The following is a 19,768-nucleotide window of genomic DNA, read 5'->3' as shown; positions in this document are numbered from 1 at the left end:
ATTCATTAAGAAATTCCTTAACCTATTTTTAAAAGAGGACACACTCTCAGCCATCCTAGTGCTTTCCGGAAGACTGTTCCATACCGAAACACCCACATCCCTAAATACAAAACTAGACATAGCAGTGTGTCGTCTCTCATGTACCAACTAGGTCCGCAGAATTTCTAGTATCATAAGAATGGTACGCAGAATTCGATGATAAAACATCACAATAGCAATTAGGTGCTAATTTATTTAAACACTGATACACACAAATACCTGTCTGATATTCCCTCAACTGCCCAACATTTAAAATCTTAAAATGGTGATAAAAATCCATTGTACTTTCACAATTTTCAAATATATCAAATAATAAGCTGTATAAAAACTGTAGTGTGGTCATCCCACTTTCTAGGGCTATAATGAAACAAATATTAGGTTGCGTTTTATGGATGATGGATAATAGGTGGGCAAAAATGTTTCTATCTGGCGATCCAGTTAGGGTCAAACGAAAAGCAGGAGACACTAGAATGGTGTTGGAAAATGCCACCAGAAAAGAATTAAGGGAAGTGGGAGCTTCTTGGAGGGAAGTAAAGAGTGAGGTTCTGATTAAAGTGAGGTGGAAGAAGAATGTACGCAGATGAGTTGGTCTTAAACGGTTAGGTGGCATGGTGAAACTTTTTATAGAATTAATTAAAAAAAACTTTTTCAACAAAATAATATATTTTTTTAAAAGTAAAGAACTCCATTAAACCAAAATGAACAAAAATAGAATCAAATAATCTATCAAGAATAAAACTACCACAAATCAGTGTTCATAAATAAAGGAAACCCAAAACAATAGAAATTAAAATAAATAAGAGTCAAACTCAAAACGAGCAGAAATTAATATGAATAGGGAACCCCAAGCTTTTTAAAAGCCAAGATATAATTTGTACTTTACTGAAAAAAATTCAAATGAATCTACTGAAAAAAATCTGCATTGTCAGTTTAATATACATATGCTGATATTTATTCCTTAAAATCTTTAATGACTTTTGATTTCTTAAAATTATAAAAGAGAAAACATTTAAAAGAATTTTTCTCAGTAAAGTACAAATAATATTCTGGCTTTTAGAAAGCTTGGGGTTTAAAACCTTATATGCCCACAGGGCATAACTGACTACCCTTGCCCTGAGGGCTGCGGGGGGTTGTCATCTTCAGTGACATAATTTCCAGAACTTTCAACTACGTTGAAAAAAATGGCTATCTCAAAATTTCGATTGTATGTGTTTGGGGAAATGGTGGGCGTGAGATGGGGTTAGTTGCCCTGCAATCACTTTCAACTATTAAAAAGAGCACTGGCCATTTCAATTTCCAATCCAATGAGCCCTTTTTGAAGTTTCTACGACAACGCTTTCTATAAGAACCTTATATACCCCCAGGGCATAACTTACAAACCTTGTCCTGAGGGCTGTGGGGGGAGGGGGGGTCTCATTCTTAAAGATCAAATTTCCAAAACTTTCAACTATGTTGAACAAAATGGATATCAAAAAATTTTGATTCGATTTGTTTGGGGGAATGGTTGGCGTGAGAGGGGGGGGAGTTGTCCTCCTATCACTTTTGACTATGAAAAAGGGCTCTAGCCCTTTGAATTTCCAATCGAATGAGCCTTTTTTCAAGTTCCTACGACAAAGCTTTGAATAAAAACATTATATGCCCCCAGGCCATAACATATAATGCTTGCCCTAAAGATTCTGGGGGGAGTCTCCTGCTCAAAAATATAATTTCCAGAGCTTTCAACTGCTTTGAATCAAATGGCTATCACAAAATTTTCATTGGATGTGTTTGGGGAAATGGAGGTCGTGGGGGGGGGGGGTGTTAGTTGCCTTCCAATCACTTTCGACTATTAAAAAGGGCACTAGCCATTTCAATTTCCAATCGAATGAGCCCTTTTTGAAGTTTCTACGACAGCGCTTAATATAAAAAACCTTAAATGCCCAAAGGACATAACTTACAACCCTTGCCCTGAGGGCTGTGGGGGGGGGGGGGTTGTTATCCTCAAAGACCTAATTTCCAGAACTTTCAACTACATTGAAAAAAATGGCTATCTCAAAATTTTGATTGGATGTGTTTGGGGAAAAGGTGGGCGTGTGAGGGGGCTTAGTCGCCCTCCAATCACTTACGACTTAATAGTCGAAAGGGCACTAGCCCTTTGAATTTCCATCAAATGAGCCCTTTTTGAAGTTTCTACGACAAAGCTTTCTATAAAAACCTATATGCCCCCTGGGCATAACTTAAAACCCTTGCTCTGATGGCTGTGGGGAGAGTCCTCCTCAAAAACATAACTTCTATATGGAAATCAATTACGTTGAACAAATGGCTATCTCAAAATTTTTATTGGATTTGTTTGGGGAAATGGTGGGCGTGGAAGGGGTGTTAGTTGCCTTCCAATCACTTTCGACTGTTAAAAAGGGCACGAGCCATTCCAATTTCCAATCGAATGGGCCCTTTTCGAAGTTTCTACGACAACTCCTTCGATACGAAGTTCCCTGGTCTAAAGAAAAAATAAATTATACATTGTGCCAACATCGTTCTTTACTTAGGCAGCGGTAGCACTGCCTATGATTAGTAATATATGCTGAAACTCATGGACGTGTAAATGGCTTTGAGCGAATATTTTCTTTAAAATTATGACGTTTGTCTCACAGACTCATAATTATGCTTTCAAAAATACATTTTTTGGAACACAACGCCATTCAAAATAGGAAACTGAACAGAATAGAAATAGAAAACTGCATTGAATAGTATCTTTCGCGTTTAATATGGTCTATTTAAAGGAATAGTCTTAAGAATTATAAAAACTCCCTACAATCACCCACACGCAGATATTAAAGAAAGCCAGTTTGTTCTGTGGGTATATATGACAAAAACGGTTCTTCGAGCGTTTTTCAAATCAAGACAAAAAATATGAATTATGGCAGTATAAACTAAATAAACATAAAACGGTCCTTAAAGCTTTAGCTTGTTAGACGTACCGACTTCATATCAAAATTGCACGTGATTCTGAACACTCAGGAATAAATTTTGCAAGGAAGATAAACCTGCTTGGGCCTTCCTACTGACATTATATAACTGGTTGCGTTCAAATAGGTGTTCTTTTTTCTATTTTGTCTTTTCAAAGATATTTAATAATTAAAGGAAGTCTAAATTTCTAACAACGATTTCTGCTAAGCTTCAAGCTTTTGGTTTTCTTTTTTAAGGTTTTTGAACTGTTGTAATCCCTTGTTAAGTAATCTCTTCTTAAGTATGACAACTTTGACAATGTCATTGGCATACTGATGTATATAAAAATGACTTCACTCAAAATCACTCAAACTTATTTTTCCTAAAATTAAGGCTCTTAACGAATTTTCTCAAACTTCTGACCTATCTAGATTGTTTTTTAGGCCAAAATATCCCAGGATGCGGGTCATATTTTATATATATATATATATATATATATATATATATATATATATATATATATATATATATATATATATATTATTTCAGTAAAGCCTGTCTCCAATTTCAAGTGTCTCGTTCAGCATCAAAGCTCACAGAGTTTGCTTCATTTGAAAGTTCAAAGAATAACTACGAGTCAACAAGACTACTATCAATAATAAATGCGCAAGTAATCGTGAGCAAATATCTCAGCTTGGAGTTTTTTTTTTTTTTGTATGGGGTGGGTTAAAGGGTACAAAGCAACTAGCTTCTTGGGATGCGCTTTTTGCTTGTAAAATAAACGATTTCAGGTAAAAGCAAAACCACTTACGTGAATCCACCAATTTCCTGAGTGTTTCTGAACTCTATTTCTCCCTTCATCAAAACCTTCTGTAGATTTGAGTTACCAATCCTGGGTGAAAAGTCAACCTCATCGACTCCTGAATCATCCACAATTTGGTCCTCGGTTTGGAGCTTTTCAAATTTTGCTGCTATGTTTTTTACAGATTTTGTGACATCGGTCTGCTTGATCACTTGACTGCTAAGGCTAGAAAGGACTTCGGTTTTCTGTTGGTCAAACTTCGATTTTAAAGCTAGTTGTTTTGCTTGCAGCTCCTTCAACCAAGAATGTCCTTTTTCTTGTCTATTACTCTCTAGAAGGCCAACTCTATCAACAATATCAGTTTGCCCAGGCTTAAGGTCAAAATTTGGAATTCGGTCATATGTATCGTTATTTTTGGACTGATGGTCATAATTTTCTGTTTTCATTGGTTCGAGTTCAGATGGAGAGGGAGGGGGAGGAAACTCAAAATCGTCACTGGGCTGCTTCTTGTGCAGAGGAGGAGTAGCTGCCACCGGATAAGGAGGTAAATCTGCTACATCAATCACTAAAGCAGGTACAGCAGTAACCGGTATGTCAAAGCTTTTACTTTTGTATTCATTCTGAAAGTTTTGATTCATTACATGTTGATTGTCGAATGTCGGCTGATAAAACTTGTTGTTTTTTTCTGGTGGCTCATTTGAAGTAAAGTAATTTTGATAGCTGTTTATTGAATTTTGTAAATAAGGTACTGAATTTTTGTCAAAATTGGATGTTGTCGACTCGTAGGATAAATTGAGTGAATTACCGTCAGTCGGAAATCCAAGTCTTGATTGCCCGTTTTCAGCATATGATCCACAAAAACTGTTAGTACTTGCATCACTATTCTGTCTACATAGTGATGTAGATGACATTGTGTCTGAAGAATCATCATTAGAAGGTAGTGGGCATGGAGGTTTTCCAGTACCAAATTTTCGAGTCATTTGAGAAGAGGAGCGAAGAGGCGGCGGAGGTGGGACTTTGGCTGCACACAGGCCTTTTCCTTGACTTCCGTGAAAACTCTTTCGCATTAGCTTACTTCTCTCTAAATTTGGGTTTCCTCTAGCTTCAGTACCTCCTTCAGAGAGATAACCACCTGCTTTCTCAATAAGTTCATCTGTTACTTTTATTGTTTCCTTGTCGGAAAGAGATCCACTTTGCTCCTCATCGCGTAAATCTGGGAGGCTACGATTCTTTCGCTTTGTTAAACCACCAAGAAGTAGACGTCGTCTAATTCTATGCTGTTTTTTGCCGACTTTGAGATCAGATTCGTTAATCAAGGCATCGTCATTCACATCATCAAATTGTTCAATTCGGCTACGAATATTTGCAATAACATTTCCTTTTGGAGGAAGACCATTAGGACTCTTTTTCGATTTTAAATTATCATCAGGCTTCTTTCTACGTTCTTCGCTTTTCGCTCGCTTTTCACGTTCATCTTTCGAGGCTTTCATCTCTCTACCTTTCCTAGAAACTTGTGGGGATTTTGGGTCATCAATTTCATTTAGTTTCTGTGCAGTTTTCCTTCCTTTCTTCTTAGGTAGTGTGGCATAGATTTCAATATTTGCCGCAACTTCACTCAATTCTTGCTGAATTTTTTCTTTGGCGTGTGAAACTGGCGAATCTCTTACTTTTCGAGATTTTAGTGAATCTCTGCTATTTTGTCTGCTATGGCATATCAAATGTCCATTCATCCCATGATGTTGGCCAGGGTCTTCCCGTGCAACTAGCCGGCGGTGTAAACTTCTTCCGCGCATTATGCAAGTGTTATGCTTCATCCTTGCAAAGACAAGAGTTTGTGCGTTATTGTATGGGGCATCCATGGCTGCACGAGCTCTTTGTGCCGCTGATTGGCATAGCTGAAGCGCAGTCTCTAAGTCTCCAAGCTCTTCATTAATTCTACTTTTTTCTAGAAGCTGATCTGCTTCAATACAGAGACGTTCACAATCATCGACACATGTCGGGGCAGGATGATGATGACTTGGGTAGCCAAACTCTTCACCGAACCAATACTTTCCATCTTTTTGGATTTGTGTCGGAAAGCTATCGTTTGATGATAGTGAGAACGAATCGTAACCTTGGTCTGGAACTTTCAAGGAGATGTCATTTATTTTAGCGGATGGATTAACAGAGTTAATACGCCCTCTGCCCACTAAGCATGAATAAGGGTTATCCGCATTACTAGAAGCAGACGAAGCGCTGTTCCTATCTCCACTCCAGTTTCCAGAATCTCTGGACCTTGGTGTATTGGCACTTTCTGACATGGTTATTTTCAAGTCTGGTGCAACTATAAGGCGGTTCATTTGATGATCAACAGCTTTGTACACAAACGAATCTTCGGAATCAGAACGGCTTACGTTATTTTTCGTCCAGTTTTCTAGATCTTTAACATTCTGATAATCTCTCAAATTTTCAATGTTCTTTTTTTCAGGGCTAGGAGTCATGGCTCTCCTCGGCTGCAAGACAGGGGAAAACATTGTTACCCTCTCTGGATTTGGTGTCATGGCACGTCTTACGCTAGTGGTATTGCATTGCGGCTTTTTGTTTATGATTCTTTGGTGATTCGCCACCAGGTTTATCTTGCTTGGTGCAGTATCTGTGTTGACGGGCAGACCAGCAGGATTTGCATATAGCAAAAGAAGAGGCTGAAAATGACCACGCCGACATTTTTCCACGACTTGTTCCCAGTGAGGCCCGACTTCTCGAACTGCTGCGTCATCAAAATATATCCAAAGCCTAAAAGCAAGAGAAAGGGTCAAATAGATATCAATGTTAATCTTCTTGTGACTGATAATATATAACAGAGATGGCCAAGCTTCACTATAGCTGGGGCCAAATTCCAATAGTAAATCTTTTATTATGAAAACCAACATAAAACTGGATAGATAAAAAAGTTATATTTGACCATCAGATTCAGGAAGAAACCAATAAGGCATGTTGTTAGTAATAAGACATCAATAAAGCTTATTATGTTAAACAATATTATACATTAAATGTATCAGTTCCAATTTTATTAAAATTTTAAGGAATTATTAGATATTACTTAATTTCTTCATTTCTTTTCGAGAGCCATCTTCATTCTTTCAAAGAGCCATACGCGGCTTGCGAGTTGAAATTTGGGCGTATGTGCTGCATAATGTGAAATAAGATACTTCCTATCGAGAAGTAAATTTATTGTCTATCAAACGTCCCATTCAATTTTTCTTTACAGAAAAATATTTAAAGCATATTCACAGTTTTTAGACAAATTACGTGACAACTTTATGAATAGTTATTGAATCGCTCCTGGCAGAAAGAGGAACGTAAAAAATGACTGTTCGATAAAAGTCGATGTTATTATCTTACTTTCTTTACTAGATATACCCTCTTACAACAAACAGCAGGCATCTGAAACATAACAATAAAAATTGTTAACAATTGTATGTACCGTATAAATAAATAAAAAAGATTCTATTGAAAGAGTGGAATGTATGTATAAGTAAAACAGTAATTTAGTGCCCAACACAAATTGTTTTGTATATTTGTTGGTCTGTCAATTAGTTTGCTTACTGCAGGAAGGGAGCATGTTTAAATAAAAAAATGTAATTTGCAGGATCCCATAATATCTTCCACATACTATTCAATGATAAGTATACCAACACTGTTGTTGTTCAATGATGTTATATCGATACTTATTATGTACTGAATTTTGTATTCTTAATTTTCAGTCAAAAACGGTTTGTGTATCTTTCAAAATTTGTATTTTTTGGGCATATTTGAATCCTTTTGTGAATAGTGACTCATTTCTTTAATATAAATCTATCTAAAATTGATTTTAGAAAATCTGCCAAAGGCCATTTATTGTTTTCTAAACAAATTATTAACCAGTACATCATTTAACAGTAAAAGAAAATTACTAGAAATATATGAATAATTAGGCCTAACTTAAGAAATATTATATGGTTATAACAATGCTAGTTATGAGGAGTCTATTTCTTTAAGGAGCATTTATGTGAATGACATCTGCTTTTTTTGTGCTCGTTTAAACAATATATTATGTTAAGGCTTATTACGAAGTAAACCTCTATTGATCGTTGAGAAATGGGAATATATTTTACTCATATATGCAAAAAATGGCTCGGTTCAAGGCCATTCTAGACATCTTCCCATTTAGATGTTTTTAAACGACGTCCTGCTAGATGGTCCCCCCATGGCCAAAATATTTTAGAGTCAAATTGTCAGAATTCTCTAGATAGATAATAGGATTGTCGATATTTCGTTGTATCTTTAGTTGTTATGATGTCACGTTGGTTTAGTAAAATGTATTTTCAATTCAAGTACTAAAGCACGTGTCTGTATTTTCTTCGAGATAACAAGATTTGGAATGATTGCCCATAAGTAATTATACAATCTTATAAGCCATTTTAAACAATAAGCGAGGAAACCGTTTTGGTAGTACGTTTGACGGTAAATATGGTTGTACATTACCAATAATATTGGTCGTTTGGAGGCCGCTTAAAACTCACAAAGCTAATTGATGCAGTCAAGAGGCAATGCAACTAGACCAAAATGCACCTTCAAGCCTTGAAGATATTGGAAAGTACATCATTCTGACTGACTCATGTAAATTTTACTATAAATGTAACTACCTAATCTAAGTTTACTATTTAATGAGATCGTTTCCAACACGCGATTTGTAAATTATAAAAAACATTCTTGACAGTTTGCCATAGATTCAGTCCAGTTCTGATTTTTTTTTTTTTTTTTTTTTTTTTGTCTTCTTTTTCAAGTAAGATGAGCATGATAAATATGTAGATATTTTAAGGAGTGGGTTACTCATTATTTTGAATCAAAACAAGGATGTACAGATGTACCTCTTCAGATGAATTCGTAGCCGATGAAATCTTTGAAAGACAAATATTGAACACCGAGGTAATATCCAGGAATTTTGTTGGGGGGGGGGGGGGCTTTTAAAAGAAAAAAATTAAGAACGCCTCAAAATTTGTTTATATGCATTTTTGTCAAGTTTTTACGAGTCGGACATTTTTTTTTTTTTTTTGTGTGGAGGGGATTAAAACCCCGGAACCTCCACACTCCCTGGATACGGCCTTGTGGGACACATTCCTATTTTGACTCTGAAAGACTCTAGATCATCGTATCTCAATTTTTTTAGTATTCCCTTATATTAATATTGTTTTCCTGAGACAAAATTACTTAACAAAAGACTAGGGGAGAATATTCAGCATTTTTATTGGGGGGGGGGGGCAAGAGGGGTTCAAATCCAGATAGTCAAGGGGAATGGGATATATAAAAAATTTTCTCCACATTATTGGAGGGGGAAACTACCTCCTTGCCCCCCCCCCTCCAAACGACGCCCCTGCAAAAGGCACATAATGAACCAAAGTTGTACAGATCGTCTTGTAAATTAAAAAAAAAAAGTTTTTAAGATTACCAATTGAAAATTTTCTAGCCCACAGCGTCCGAATTGAGATTTCATCTTCTTCCTTTAAGTTTTTGGCTAGTTTTGTCGCGCGAAAATTATTTGTGGTTTCTCTCAATCTATGTGCTATGTAAAAAAAGAGGAGTTACATTTCTCAGCAAAAAAATCAAATTTATATAGATTTTTCTTTTTCTTATTTAAAGAAAAAACCAGTTCCAACATATTTTTCAATCCCATAAAATTATGAAAACGTGAAAGAATTGCTTTAGTTTTGGGAACGAAGATGTGTGCTTTTATTTGTTAACTGTAGTTTCAGAAATTGAAACTTTTATGCCCATTTCGGTGCAAGAATCCCTATGACCATGTGTACACAGTGCAGAGTCTTTAGGGGGCTCTTTGGATTAATATTAGGGTAATTTCCTTTTTACCCTCCTTTTTCCTAATTTCCTTTTTGTAAGCAGGCATTAGGATTTGAGCCCTTTGGACGACGAAATTTTATACAGTTATCTTTGAACCCTTTTTTTCTCAGTTTATGGGGTTTTTTTTTATAATTTAGATCCGTTTTGTTGTTGTTTTTTATGTAAAATCGTTTGAATTATTTGCCTGTCACTCAGAATCCCACCCAAACAACTATAAGAAGGAGCGATTTGGGTGGGGACTTGAGTGGGAACCCAACCATAAATTATATGTTCTGTTGACGAAGAGAGCTAGTTTTACTTGTTAACGAGTTTCTTTTATGCAAACGTAAAATTGCAATAAAAATTTTCCAGCGATTTTTTTTTAGGGTAAAGGTTCTGGTTTGTTCTCCTTGCTTAGAGACCTTTGACATAATTAGTGTTTTTTCCCAGATTGTATGAGAATTCTTGAGCAAATGCGGTTACAATGAATCACATGTCTCCCACGATAATCGGAAAACCTGGCATTTATGTTTTGACTGAATTTAACCAATTTATTTGCCATGGTTCATGCTTTTTAAGAAACTGACTTCGATACATCATAATTACAGGTCACTCGTATTATTCGGTGTCTAGTTTCAAGTACTGACATTCAAGAGAAAAAGAGATAAAATATAGAAAAGCTGGGTATGATAAACTTAAAGAGTGGAACATTGACTTTGCTTTAAGTATGTTCCGCGGTCCCTTTAATTAGCAATTACGTATTCCACAGCTGAAAGGTTTACGGTCGTAGATTTTATGTTTAGTTTCTAGATACATACCAAAGGTGCTAAATCATGGAATATGAGCTTAAAATCAACGAAGATGAAGATTCAAATTCCATATCATTTTGGTGTTTAGTTTTTCTTCGAAAAGAAAATTGGGTTCTCCGAAACATCCCCAAAAATTAGCGTTGACGAATATTACAAGTTACAGGTCAGTACTATGATGGTCAGCGTATTTAATTTTTTTGGGCAATTTTCGTGTACAGTATGTTCTATTCCTGAAAGTGAAACTGTACTTCAGCTAAAATCTAGAATTTAACATCAAAATATAGATGGTCTTAATAACGCTTATTCAAGTGACAAACTAAGAATACTCTCCCATTTCAACCCTACGTTCAATAAGCTTATTGCAATTGATTATTTTAATTTCTGGCGTTCAATATATAATTGAAATTATTTAACTGCTTTCAAAACCATTATCTATGGAAGCTAAAATACTATGAACGCGTCTAGATAATGAATTCGAGGAGTCAGTTTTAAGGTAGATGAAGCCCAGAAAAAAAAAGTAGCTTTGGAGACATAACCTTTCAAGGAAAGTAATTAAAACAGAAGCCCTTACTCTTGTCGGTTATAATTCTTTGAAGTCATTAAACATTTCCTAGACCAACTTGCAATGACCTGTACGATAACCTTCCCATAAAAGCTGAGGGAAAGAATAAGACCTGGGTAGTTTACTGTTGCTGTGAAAGAGAATCGGCAACTGCAGAAATACCTTGACCGATGCACGAATATGAACTTTATTTACGACTGCGTCGATAATTATGGATTTTTAGCTATGTTGGAGCAGCGGTTTTTCGAAAATATCAGACGAATTAGCTTGATTCTCTTTAGACAGGACCTTCCATTTATGGCTCGTCAATTTGGTGCAGTCCTTTTTGAGGCCCCCAAGCATTAGTAGTTAAAATTGGCATAAATCTTTGTACTGTAAGGCCACTACCCTTTTCTACCCCAGGTTTATAACCAGGGATGGTAATTCCGAAGGGCGTCCAGTGGTGTCATATCTCCGTCATTCTCCTAAACGGTAAAATTATTATTCCCTAAATGGGTAAAACAAACGTGAAATGGGAAGTTATCTCTTTATTTAGCGTCTCGTCTAAAAAAAGGAACCTGACGTCGTTGCTCCTAACCGACTCCCTTAAAACATAAAATTGCTCCTCCTTTTCTGTTCTGTTCTGTATTGTAATCTACGGAAATTTAATGAACTTTAGTAGGTGAACACTTAATTCCGATTTCATATCAGTGACAGATGTCTTTCATTGCAATAAAAGAATTTCTCCCCTTCGTCTTTAGTGTATGAAGGAATTTTATTTACCTTAATTTCGTGTGAAAGAAGAAGGTTGAATAGTGTTTTCCGTAATATGTTACAATTCCGACAAGTTGATGGTTTGTCATGCATCCCCATCTATCATCGTGGACGGAATGATAAATATCTTTAAGTTTAAGAGAGGTTCCAATGGTTGCAAAGACAGACATTATGTGATCCAATGTTGGCCGCTCAGAATCCCAGACTATTCCAATGCTGAATATTTCAGGTCGGTTCACAAGGCGTCGACAAATTTGAATTTTAGCGCCACAGGAACTCTACAAAATACTATACGTTTAAAGCATAAAAAAAAGTAAATAGACAAGATCATCAATATTTTAAGATGCTCGGTAATTAATGAAACCGTCAGGATTTTCCCCAGCACATCAACAATGCATCCCAGATTTGGTCTAAATGGAGGTCTACGAAGGTAGTATTATAGCGGAAAGATCTATCGTTTTCTTACATCAAACACAACAAATCTGTCCAAAATGGTTTTTCAGACGTTTTTTCTGTACTTAACTTTTACACGTGGAAACTTATCCATGGGGGAGGAGAACGGAATATTTTGATAATATCCCACATAAATATCATGATAATATGCTAACGATAATGCTCAGGTATTCTGACAAAGATTCCTGATATTCAACGGATTTGCTTACCATGTTTTTTAACTAACGTAAAAATGTAATCAAATTGATTATTAATTACGATAGTATAACTGGAACTGTGATCAAACCCAAATTTGAACTGCAACATAGTCCATTTGAGCATATCTACCTCATTTAGGGAAGGGGTTAGGGTATCAGAAAATCTTATCAGTTTATCAGTTATCATTTTCAAAAAGAGAGGCCCAGTCCCATCCAAAACGTGCAATTTGACACCCTTGCACAAGGTGTCAATATTTTGTAAGATTATTCTGTTGCTCGGTTCATCAATAATATTGGGGGTGTTAAAATATTCTAGAGCTGTTTTAGACATTACACAATTTGAAAAGGCATTTTGTATATTATTTGATAATTTTGTGCATCAAACATAACTGATTTTAGTGCTTTCTCTAACTGGTTTTCGAGCATATACTAAGTTTGCCGTGGCTAGAGGATAGTACTCGGAAGAAGTACTAATTTTGTATTCAAATTAAGTCACAGTAATAATAGACTCAAGTTTGTAACTAATCGCAGTTTGTTTCAATTGCTTGCTATGATCCCTGTCTTGAATAATATCAGACAATTATTCTTGTAAATTGCGCCAATGATTCAAGTAGACATTTGAACAGTTTCTGGTTCTAAGTAACTTGAAATATTCCTGGATCTTAGTAAACCAGCAGAAGTTAATTATTGATGTGATCCAGCTGTTTACATCATACAGGCGCGTTTTCAGCCCTCCCCCCAAATCTTAGTAATTTTACTATTCCTCCCTAATATGTAATATTTTTGTATAACTATTTGAGTTAGAAGTAGGAGATTCCGAACCTTTGTACATAGAAGCTTATGGTTTAGTTCCAGGTATGAAAAAAAAAGAAAATAAGGAAGAATTAGAAAAGGGAAAATTCCGTCGAGAGAAAAAAATCAAACAGTCTGAGCCAGCAAACAGCAGTATGGGCATTTTGTGGTCGACCATGTAAAAGAATAGATTATTATTGACTGAAAATATCTGAAATTTTAAGTGAATATGATTTTGTTTGGATGGATTACCTTGTTTGTCAGTCCTAGCTAAATCATCTTAATGGTGTTTGCTTTTAGTTTTCTCCTTTTTTATGTTAAGTTGATTTTTATCTTTATTCTACAGTTTTGTTTTGCTGCGGACGGCTATTAGACATGTACCCGAAATATTCGATTAGTTTTCTTCTACCTATCACTGTCTGCGTTTGTCACTATCTTCTACAATTCACTGTCTAAGTATTTTGCTTTTTGCGTTATCTTCTTTATTGTTTGCATTATATGAAAAAGCAACGGTTGATGAAAATATTAAACAATTCTGGCCGAAGTCATTAAAACCGTACAGACCCCTCCATTTTTGAAGAAAATTCCAAGCTAGTCTCCCTTTGAAAAATTTTTGCGAGAGGTCCCATGATATAGATATTTACTTTTTTTTCTTAGACATTTAGAATGCCCAAAACCCAAAATTACTATTTTTCAATTACCTTGTGCCATTAGAATGTTGAAACAAGACAAATATTTCTATTAGTTGTCATATTTTCCTATATATTTAGAAACACAAGCTTTTGATTATATTATTTTTGCCGTTATTGAGATGTTAGTCCTTATTAGAACGAGATGTTTGACAGTTTGAAACCAGGCAGACTCAAATGACAAATTTGAGGGGGGGGGGGGTACCAATTCAGCGATTTTATACAGTTTTAAATTTAATTACATTATGCAATAACTCAGAGTGAAAGCATAAAGTTAAAGTAAATATGATTGTATTACTATGCTTTTACTATAGATTTATATTTGATAGTGTTTACTTTGCGTAAAAATTTGGATAAGAATCATTACAAGTCTTTTGTAAAAGTTTCACGAAGCATTCGCCAAAGCTATTGTAAAAAGTCTGAGTTCCTAAGGGCAGTCGGGTTGTGAACCCAGCGAAACTTGTTCTCAGGGCCAGAGGCATCCTCAGGCATATTCGAAATCTGAAGATTTAAATCAAAGTAAGACTGATCTAGTAACTAAAACTATAGAGAGCAGATCTTATGAGGCGGGAGTATACATTTTGAAAACTTATGATGGCTGTCAAAAATCAGAACACATTTCCTGTAAAAAGAGTTTTGAGCCATTACTGTTAGTCGCTATTTAATTGTGTACAATTAAAGGACAACCTAAACTTAAAACAAGTAAAAATTACCACATGGTGACTTCAACCCCCCCCCCCCTCCATAAGCATATTAAGATACGATTTGCTCAAAGTACCAAGGAATGGAAAAACGTGCCTAGTAATGGGTATCCCCATTAGCAAGTGATAATTATTGCTCGTTTTAAGCTTTTATCATTCTTTACTTGTATAGTATACAAAGGACTTTTTTTATATTTTGTTTCTGTGCATTTTATTAAAACTAAAAAGAAACATATTTAAACATGGATGTAAATAAGTGTTTTATCTAAGGGTTCTACTTCAGTTGAGAAAAAATCTAAATACTCAAAATCTTGCATTGTGTGAAAAATGTAGATGCTTTAATAAACATTTGTAGTTCTATCCGCACTTTAATAAATGTATTTTTAAACCATTTTCTCTTTCCTAATTAACCACGGTCTACTACCACGGTATTAACCGTGATTACTAAAAGTAACCACGGTCTACTAGACGAACCCTTGAAACACTGTCAAATTATATGGAATAAAATGTACTTTAAAGCTGTGATTCGCCAAAGTAAAGAAAAACACACACACAAAAAAAAACAATTATATCAAATGTGAGATAGGTCTTGAGAAAAAGATTTGAATCATAATAATATAGTAGCATTTAAATCACTCAGAGCTTTTCTTCTTATTTTCAATTATTTTGGCAAATAATTTTTCAAGGGTAAATGTTGGACCATGTAATCTTACTTTATATAATAGGTAACTTTTCGTAAACTCCCATCGAATCAATAATCTAAAAAACAACCACATGATGTTATACAAAGGGTACAGGAAGCCTAGCAAGTACTTATTATACGATTAGTAGTTTTCCGTCCTCATAAGAGAGTATTGTTTTTCTTCTTCTTTTTTTTTTTGGGGGGGGGGCGAAGTCCTCAATCAGGTTCCATTGAAAAACGCCTACAAGGGAGATTTAAACGTTGTCTAAATACTTTAAGGAATTCGGAGATGAGTGATTTCCGCACGTGGGATGAAAAGGTGTTTGCCAGGGTGCCAGCTTCGGCGACTTTACAATTAGAACATTTATTATCTGTATTAGATATAGGAAGTTTGTTTTTACATGGTTCACAAGAAAAGCTAAACAAAAATTGTAGCTACAGAAACAAAACCAAATGAACTAGAAGGAAGAAATATTTGACTCTTTTCAGGCACGTAGCCAGTTTCTTTTCCAATGTTTATTTGTTTGTTTATTTTTTTTTGGGGGGGGGGGGAGGAATTATCTCTTACAGCGAAAAACGACCAAGACAGTGAATTGGATTAAAATCAAACGGGATTCTGGGAAAATCGTGAAAACGACAATATTTTGGAGGAAATGGGTCCTGATGTTATGCATAATTTTCAATGTTCACCTTCTTCAACAGTGGTATAAATCTAGAGACATTTAGCCCATTGCCCCATCTTATCCAATTTTGCTTTAATACCGACGCATCTTTACTTTTAAAAAAATCCTTAATCTTCATCCAGAAAACAAATTGCTTTATAAACGAAGCATGACAAGAATCGTGACAAAACTATTACTCCGAAGTGTAAACATTCAAATACAGTAGAAATGGGGAACAAAACGACAAGCCACTGATCAGCAAGTAAAAAGTCACATCACGTTTTATTTGTTATGTAGTAGTCTAAAATACATAGTGCGTAGTACCCTTTTAATATTGTATTTTGATAAACGTGACTACAAGACCCTTCCTGCTCGCTGACGTTGATTCCTCTCATGTTTAACAGAGCAATTCGAAACGAGCACTCAACAGTTCCTCACCAGGTCTTTCCAAAACAGATTAGCCTTGAACAGTGGCATTCATCGGGGGGAAGGGGTATGTTTCCTCCTGACGTTCTTTCTCCCATTCTTTAGATTTTGAAAAATATCTTTTTTAGGTGGTATTTTCATTGAAAAACGTCTTTTAAGCATATGTATTGAATAAAACGAAAAGAAACGACGAATGTGCCCAATGGTTTTGAAGTAAAACTTATACATGTGACCGAAGGCAAACAGGTAATTCAGCTTCTAGAATGTTATAGGGAAATTGTGCTCTAATAAGCACTACATGAAGCCAATAACATTATTTGTGACGCCTGTGTCAGAAAAGGAAATATTTTCTTTAAGCTATATGGGTTCTGGAAAGACATCCTTCAAATGGAGTTTCTGGATTGGCTTCCTAGCAGGGCTGCCACTCCTAGCGATTTTTCTCGAGATCTTGAAGTATCAGACCTAAGCTTGGGATCTTGGGAAAAATAGGCATATTAGACAATACTGTTTAAAGTATATGAAAATTGTATTATATTATCATTAAATGTTTTAGGTTTTTTCCAAGCCTTGGGATTTTTCACAAGTTAATTTTGGCATATCGCTAAAGTCTCACTGCAAGTCTGACCGGTAACCCTGCTTTCTAGCGCGATATTTCATATCAGTCAAAGCCGTCAAAAATATGTCGAATGACACATAATTCTAAATGTGGTGTAGTCTTCAAAAAAATTGTAAATCTGCTTTAAACTTTAGCAAAGATTATGATCGAATTCAAAGCTGTATCAAGGACTTTTGTTCGGGATTGGGGGGGGGGGGGGGGTGTACAGAAAATTAAAAACCCATCAAAATTTTGTTATGTGCATTTTTTTAAGTTTATACGAGTCAGATAATTATTTTTATTTGGAGGTGGCGGGTCAAAGCCCCCTAAACCCTACCCTGGATACGGCCTCGGTCGAATTCATTCTTTTCTCACATAAAAAAAAGTATGTGGAACATAAAAATTTATGACGGGGCCGTAAATAGAAATCAGCTATTTTAAATATCCAAACATGGTTAAGCAAACTGGAATAATTCTAAATAAATTATATTTTGTTAAGTTAGTAGGCTTTTTTAATCTTCATTTCCGTGGGCAATTGGTTGTAATTAGTTATGATTTTTTTTAGATTATCAAGATAGCAAACCTACCATCCTCATTAACTTTCTTGCATTCTGATTTTTTTCTGTTTTCAACATGGAATTCTTACTCTGAAATTCCATTTTTCATGAATTCTTATCTTGCATTTTAGGCCAAATTGGTGGCGTTTTCTTTTGTGTAGCGATACAAACAGGATTAGTGCGTAACCAGAATTCGTTTCGAGATGGGAGGGAGACACATTAAAAAAAACACTAAAAAGAGACGAATTGTACAATAAATGGGGACACGTTAATAAAATCCTCCTAGAGGTTCCCGTGTGAAAGTTTTAAGATAGGGGATGTTACGTCTCTGTTAGGTTTTATCATCTTTGGTGAATACAACAAAAGAAACGTACCGGACAGTCTCTAATATCTCCCATTCCTCCAGCACGCCGTAGAAGCTGTCCAAACTCCTCTGTTTGCTTGAACTGATTAACAAGCGCCGATGCGGAGACATAATGCACCATCTGTGTAAAAGGAAGTGGCTCTGAAGTTGCACCGCATACTCCACATACGCTTTGCTCAACAACAGACATGGCAAAACGCTGGTGGCTTAAACAGTGGTGGGCAGCGCAGACATCATCCCCTTCAGTTCCACAAAGATGGTAGTGGAGGCGGAGCAAAATATTTTCCTGAAATTGAATTCAAAAATGTTATTCCTGATAAAGTAAAAGCTGTGTTACTGGCATGTGAAGGGATTGGAAAAGTTGTCTACTAGGTTGTCATGCTACAAGTCAATCGTTGTTACACAATTTCAAGTTTCTTAAAAATTGTCATAGTGGGGATGTTATTGTAGATATACAATTGTAAATAGGGTAAAGTTCAATTTATCTGTAGCATCTCGTAAATTAAAAAAAAAGAGTAGTCTAATGGAACATCTTTTCCTCCGAAAATTGGTAAATGCCCATAACACCCAACCAAACACTAAACTGAAAGCAATCACATGACGTCTTACAATGGGTAACCGAAGAAAGTATTTCTCTGAAGTACTTTTACAATCACTCAGCAGGTCACCGAGTCTCACATGTGAGCATACGTTTTTTTTAGCCAGAAGGCAAGCGAGTTTTTCTCATAATAAAGGTTATATACGTCATTTGACTTCATTAAAGAAATTTTTTGTTTGGGGTTAATATACAGTTTAGCATATATACCCTGTTTTGTCTCACTGCTGGGGAATCGAGCTGAAATCTGCATGAACAGTTTTTTTTTGTGAGTATATTAGAGGGGGGGGGGGTGATGGTGGTGTAAGAAAATTTCGAATTTTGGGCTGGGAGAAGCATCTAAACTATTGTTTCTCAGGTCTTCGTAAGAATATACACTACGTTTGTATATGTCTGTCGACATACAGACTCTGCTTCTAGTAGTAACTATATTGTTTTTCCACGTTAAAAAATTGAAAAGAATTAGTCAGTTCGGATTAGTAGTCACTGTCAAAGATTAACTAAGAAAACAAGCTTTTTTAACAATGAAAGTAAAGAGTGACATTGAAATTTAAAATGAACAGAAATTAAACCGTCAATGAGGGAAGTTGCAGCCCCCGTTTATACGGTAAAGTTTAACTAGTGTTTGTCTGAATAGAGATTGTTCTGTGTTTAAGGGGGGCTGCCCTCTTCCCCATACCCCTAGAGGGTATTCTAAACCCTGATAAGGATGTAGAAAATAAAAAAGGGAATAATAAGACAATTTTTTATAATTTTGAGGTGAAAGAAGATTGATTCCCAAAGAATGAATTAGATTGGGCATAAAAAGGCTTTAAAAATAATGAGGCTGTAGGTGGTTGGCAAATTGTTTAGCATGATGATACTTGTGAGATCAAGAGATCCTACAGATAACGTTTTAAGAAAAGAACAGGCTCCATTTCAAGAAGCCCACTTTTGAATTAGAAATTAAGAAATGTCTCTGAAGCAAGGCCGCAGCCAAAGGAGGGGGGTGTTAGGGGGATTTGAACCCCCCCCCCCACCGAAATGTTTTTTTTGACTCGTAAAAATGTAATAAAAATGGATATAAACAAATTTTGTTTTTTGAGTTTTTTTTTTTGTCTTCACTTACTTAGTTAGTATTATTAGTAAGGGAGTTGGATGCAATGAAGATGTAACATGTAGAGTTTTTTTTTGACAAATTGAAAGATAAATCTTCGAAGTAGCATAGTAGAAATCATAGGTATAAGAGTTGTCAGATACAGCTCTGAAACGGGGGCGCTTCCTATAGGACAGTATACTATTTTGCAGCTATACTACGAGTATTATACACTAG

At 35.6% G+C, this 19,768-nt stretch overlaps 1 protein-coding gene across 3 annotated transcripts in view; it reads right to left on the bottom strand.

Annotated features, from left to right (window-relative positions):
- Window positions 1–19,768, bottom strand: part of ec (ubiquitin specific peptidase echinus) — a 160,529-nt gene that overhangs the window by 2,568 nt on the left and 138,193 nt on the right. For all 3 annotated transcript variants that reach the window (XM_089104730.1, XM_089104731.1, XM_089104732.1), the window contains 3 exons: window positions 17,872–18,147; window positions 11,753–12,021; window positions 3,776–6,538 (listed from right to left, as the gene is read on the bottom strand). In XM_089104730.1, the coding sequence (XP_088960856.1) occupies window positions 3,776–6,538; window positions 11,753–12,021; window positions 17,872–18,147 (3,308 nt within the window). The remainder of the gene's footprint in view (window positions 1–3,775; window positions 6,539–11,752; window positions 12,022–17,871; window positions 18,148–19,768) is intronic.

This window comes from Artemia sp. Qi Xiang Cuo, chromosome 19, assembly GCF_049724085.1.
Source record: "Artemia sp. Qi Xiang Cuo chromosome 19, ASM4972408v1, whole genome shotgun sequence".
Lineage (NCBI taxonomy): Eukaryota > Metazoa > Arthropoda > Branchiopoda > Anostraca > Artemiidae > Artemia > Artemia sp. Qi Xiang Cuo.
This window is presented reverse-complemented; position numbering and strand designations above follow the sequence as displayed.